The sequence below is a fragment of the Lottia gigantea genome (genome assembly GCF_000327385.1).
Source record: "Lottia gigantea unplaced genomic scaffold LOTGIsca_7, whole genome shotgun sequence".
Taxonomy (NCBI): domain Eukaryota; kingdom Metazoa; phylum Mollusca; class Gastropoda; family Lottiidae; genus Lottia; species Lottia gigantea.
Window position 1 is genome coordinate 4,268,624 of NW_008710370.1, and position 3,506 is coordinate 4,272,129.

At 33.1% G+C, this 3,506-nt stretch overlaps 1 protein-coding gene across 1 annotated transcript; it reads left to right on the top strand.

Annotated features, from left to right (window-relative positions):
* Positions 1-1,557: 1,557 nt before the first annotated feature.
* LOTGIDRAFT_80008 (hypothetical protein) lies at positions 1,558-1,797 on the top strand (the record flags this gene model as incomplete). Its single annotated transcript, XM_009065353.1, has 1 exon — positions 1,558-1,797. A coding segment is annotated over one exon (240 nt), but the record flags the coding sequence as incomplete, so codon positions are not given.
* Between the last annotated feature and the right edge of the window lie 1,709 nt (positions 1,798-3,506).

Consider the following 3,506-nt stretch of genomic DNA (forward strand, 5'->3'; position numbering starts at 1 on the left):
CCTGTTCCCATTTTTTAAGTAAAGGCCCTAACAAATACAGCTTTATCACAAATTGTCCAAAATAGTTAACTATTTACATGTAATATTTCGAGGGCGACAATTGCAAATAATTGCAAATATTGGAGGTAAAGGTGAATGTCACCCAGATTTGCCGCGTCCACTTTTGTTATGATATGTATAATAATAAGTAATGTTTAAAATTCCGAATGTTTATACGGCGAAAACCAAATAACACATAGTTACCATAGAAGTTAAAAATTTTCAAATTGTTAGGAGTGCAATTTCGATAAAAAAATACCATAATATATCATTAAATGCACAATGAGAATAGAAGAGAAATTTGCACTTATGTAAATTAGGTCACGTGAAATAGCTCTTTAAAAATCGCGAATTTCAATTGGCTCTAGAACGGAAAGTTAACATGAGACTACAAAAGTGATGATCTAATCAGGGGCAACAACTTTGTTCAGGTCATATGGACACCAAAGGTCAAACTCACGAGATACGAGCCTTCAAAGTTTCGGAAATTACTGAAAACACAAAAACACCTCAATCACACAAATCGACTTTGTCGAACACATCAAGATGTCAATTTGTTCGATTCTAAAATTTTTATGAGCACAATTTTAACGAATTAGAAAAGAAACACCCAAATGACCGGGAGTGATATCAAAATTTCTGACAACTTGTCAATTTTCAGATCGATCGAATTAAAATTCTATAGGTTAAAAAAAACGCATAAATTAAAACTAAAAATGTCGGCGACAAAAGTCAAAATCTGAAAGTATAAAAATTGCAGTAAAAAGTGTTGAATAAAACACGAATAACGATCAAAATATAATCAAAATTAGGACCTTCATTATGAAGACTTTTTACATTTAAACAATAGGTGTAGGTATTCCTTGTAATCATTTTAGATTATGTGTTGCATGTGCAGTTTTGGCTGGGTAAAAATGTTCATTACGATAACACAGCACGAAGAACGCACTGCAAAAAGGAAAAGGCTGTGAAGCTGTGAATAACGCTCTTGCAGTATGAAAATGTTACTCTAGAAATATTGAATTTACTGATAGCTCTTTTCAATCTCCCGGACGAATGCTATTACAATTGTGAGCAAAGTACGATGGCCATCGCTTTTACATATATGTCGCAGTATAACGCGTACAGTATAGATTTGTTCAAACTACAACTTTGCAGAAAGAAACCTCGGGTTTCCACAAATCCTGATTTCTTGGCCTTGACGATTGATCAAGATTACTTTCACATCTATATATTTGCGGTTCGATGGCAGTCTGAAAGAAAACTGATCCTTTTATACTTCCTTAATCAGACCTATATCAAGGTTCCAAAGGTTCCACTTCTGTAACACGTCTCTTAGTAAAATGATTAATTTCAGATACAACATGGAACAATAATATCAAATTACAAGGTCATGTTGGTACACGAAGTGGTGTATACGATGTGAATTATTCTATTGGTTTAAACTATATTTCTGTCATTGCTGATTCATCTACGTACTGTTATCAGTACATGGAGATTACTTGTCAAGGTTCGATACTGACGAAAGACAGTGGTTGGAGAACACGTGATGGATCTTTGGCAGATTATTTTTTTGGTGGTGTTAAAGGTCAAATGAACTGTGCGTGTAAGAAAGATAACTCGTGCTATAATGGTTTAGACTGTAATTGTAACGCGGGCGACTCAACAGAAAGACAGGATAAAGGATATGCTACATATAAAGATGATTTACCAATTACAGCATTTTTAAGTGGAAATACAGGTATGACTCTTTATTATAAAAATATCATTTTCGTTGACATATATATTATTTATATGAATGTCCACAAGTTGCACCTACAGGGAAGGTTCCAAACACCACTTATATGAAAGACTCAGCAAAATATACATGTCGAGAAATCCATTTAAGCCACTCGATTTTAAGGTAAGAAATTGGCATCAATTTGAAATGATCATATGAATAAAATCATGGTTTCTTTATTTCATTTCAGATGACCCTGGCGATTACTATTACGTTCAAATATGTAGTCTCACATGTGTAGGGATGTTATCATGATGAGAACAAAAACTTTGAACTGATTGAAACTATAAGTATATGAACATAGTACATTCAATATACTGCAATGATACTGAAACTTATTTAAAAGCCTGAAGAACATGTTTCTGCTGTGATTTGAACATTCAGAAAAAGTACACCCACAATCAGCAAACAAATAGTAGCCTTACAACGCGCAATAGTTCGTGGAAAACTATTGTGTTATCGACTACAAAGCTTTAGTTGTTTTTCCCCTTAGCATTTAGGATTTTATGCATAACCCATGAATTCAGTGAGGTAAAAAATGACTTCCCAAATAGATGTACTTATATAGACGATAAGGTTAACCTGTAGACAAGACTAAAACACCTTGTAACGGACTAATTTGGTATTCACGTCAGTCGTTTCATCCCAGTGGCAGATATTTTGAGTGAAGAAGTGGGAAGGTTATTATAATGAACGTGGCATATCAGACATCGGTTGTCTAGGATCGGGCATTTGGAGGCTTGTACGTCATTTGCAACATTAGAAGTGATGTCTTTCCTCCAAGGCTCTCATTCAGGTCTGGCACTGCTTATCATATATGTTCTGATATTTCTATCACAAGGTTATATATCGGTGCAGCTGAAGAATTTAACTGATCATTAGAATTTCAGCTCTGATTGCACTTAAAGTCGTCACTCCTCCTATAGTTTAAATTTTGAACTAAAATGAGTTTTACTTCCGACTCTTCTGCACAAAATTTGGCCAATGAAGAATGCCAACTTCATGCTGTATATAATGAGGGAAATTTTTCTACTAGTCCAAATACAATCATTATTTTTGTGGACATCTTTACACAAAATGTCGTAGAGGAGAAGCACTTATTTCTGAAATAATAAATGTCTTCAGAGAGAACAAGATGGTGAATTTCACTATCTATAGGATCATCTCGCTTTTTTTGTAGGTCAACTTTTTTTGTTGTTGCTCAAATTTCTCAAAAATCTTCAAGAGTGTAACGAGCTATAAAGAACCAAACACTAAAACTAGGTCAAACTTTCTAATTTACCGTAGTACCCTCCGTTTTTGATTAACCCTTTTAAAACAAATTCAATTTGATCAAAAAGATAAAAAGCATACTTTAAAAATATATTCAGGTATAATAATAAAACATTTTTAATTTTACGAATTTATGAATAAGATAGAAACTACATATATATTATGTGAGAAGAAATGTCAGAGACGAGAGCTTATTTATCTTGCCGAGGATAGTGTCTGTTATTATGAAAAAATGGAAAAGAATAAAGTACGGAAAAAATTAAACATTAAAACTGAGACAAAAACTAATTAACAAATGAACTTTACTAAATCACTCAAAAACAGGAACAGGAACATCTTGTTTAAAAATTGAAATTGTGTTATTTTTCTCCTAAATTCAAAGTCCAAAAACATGTCATCTACAATGGTTACCACT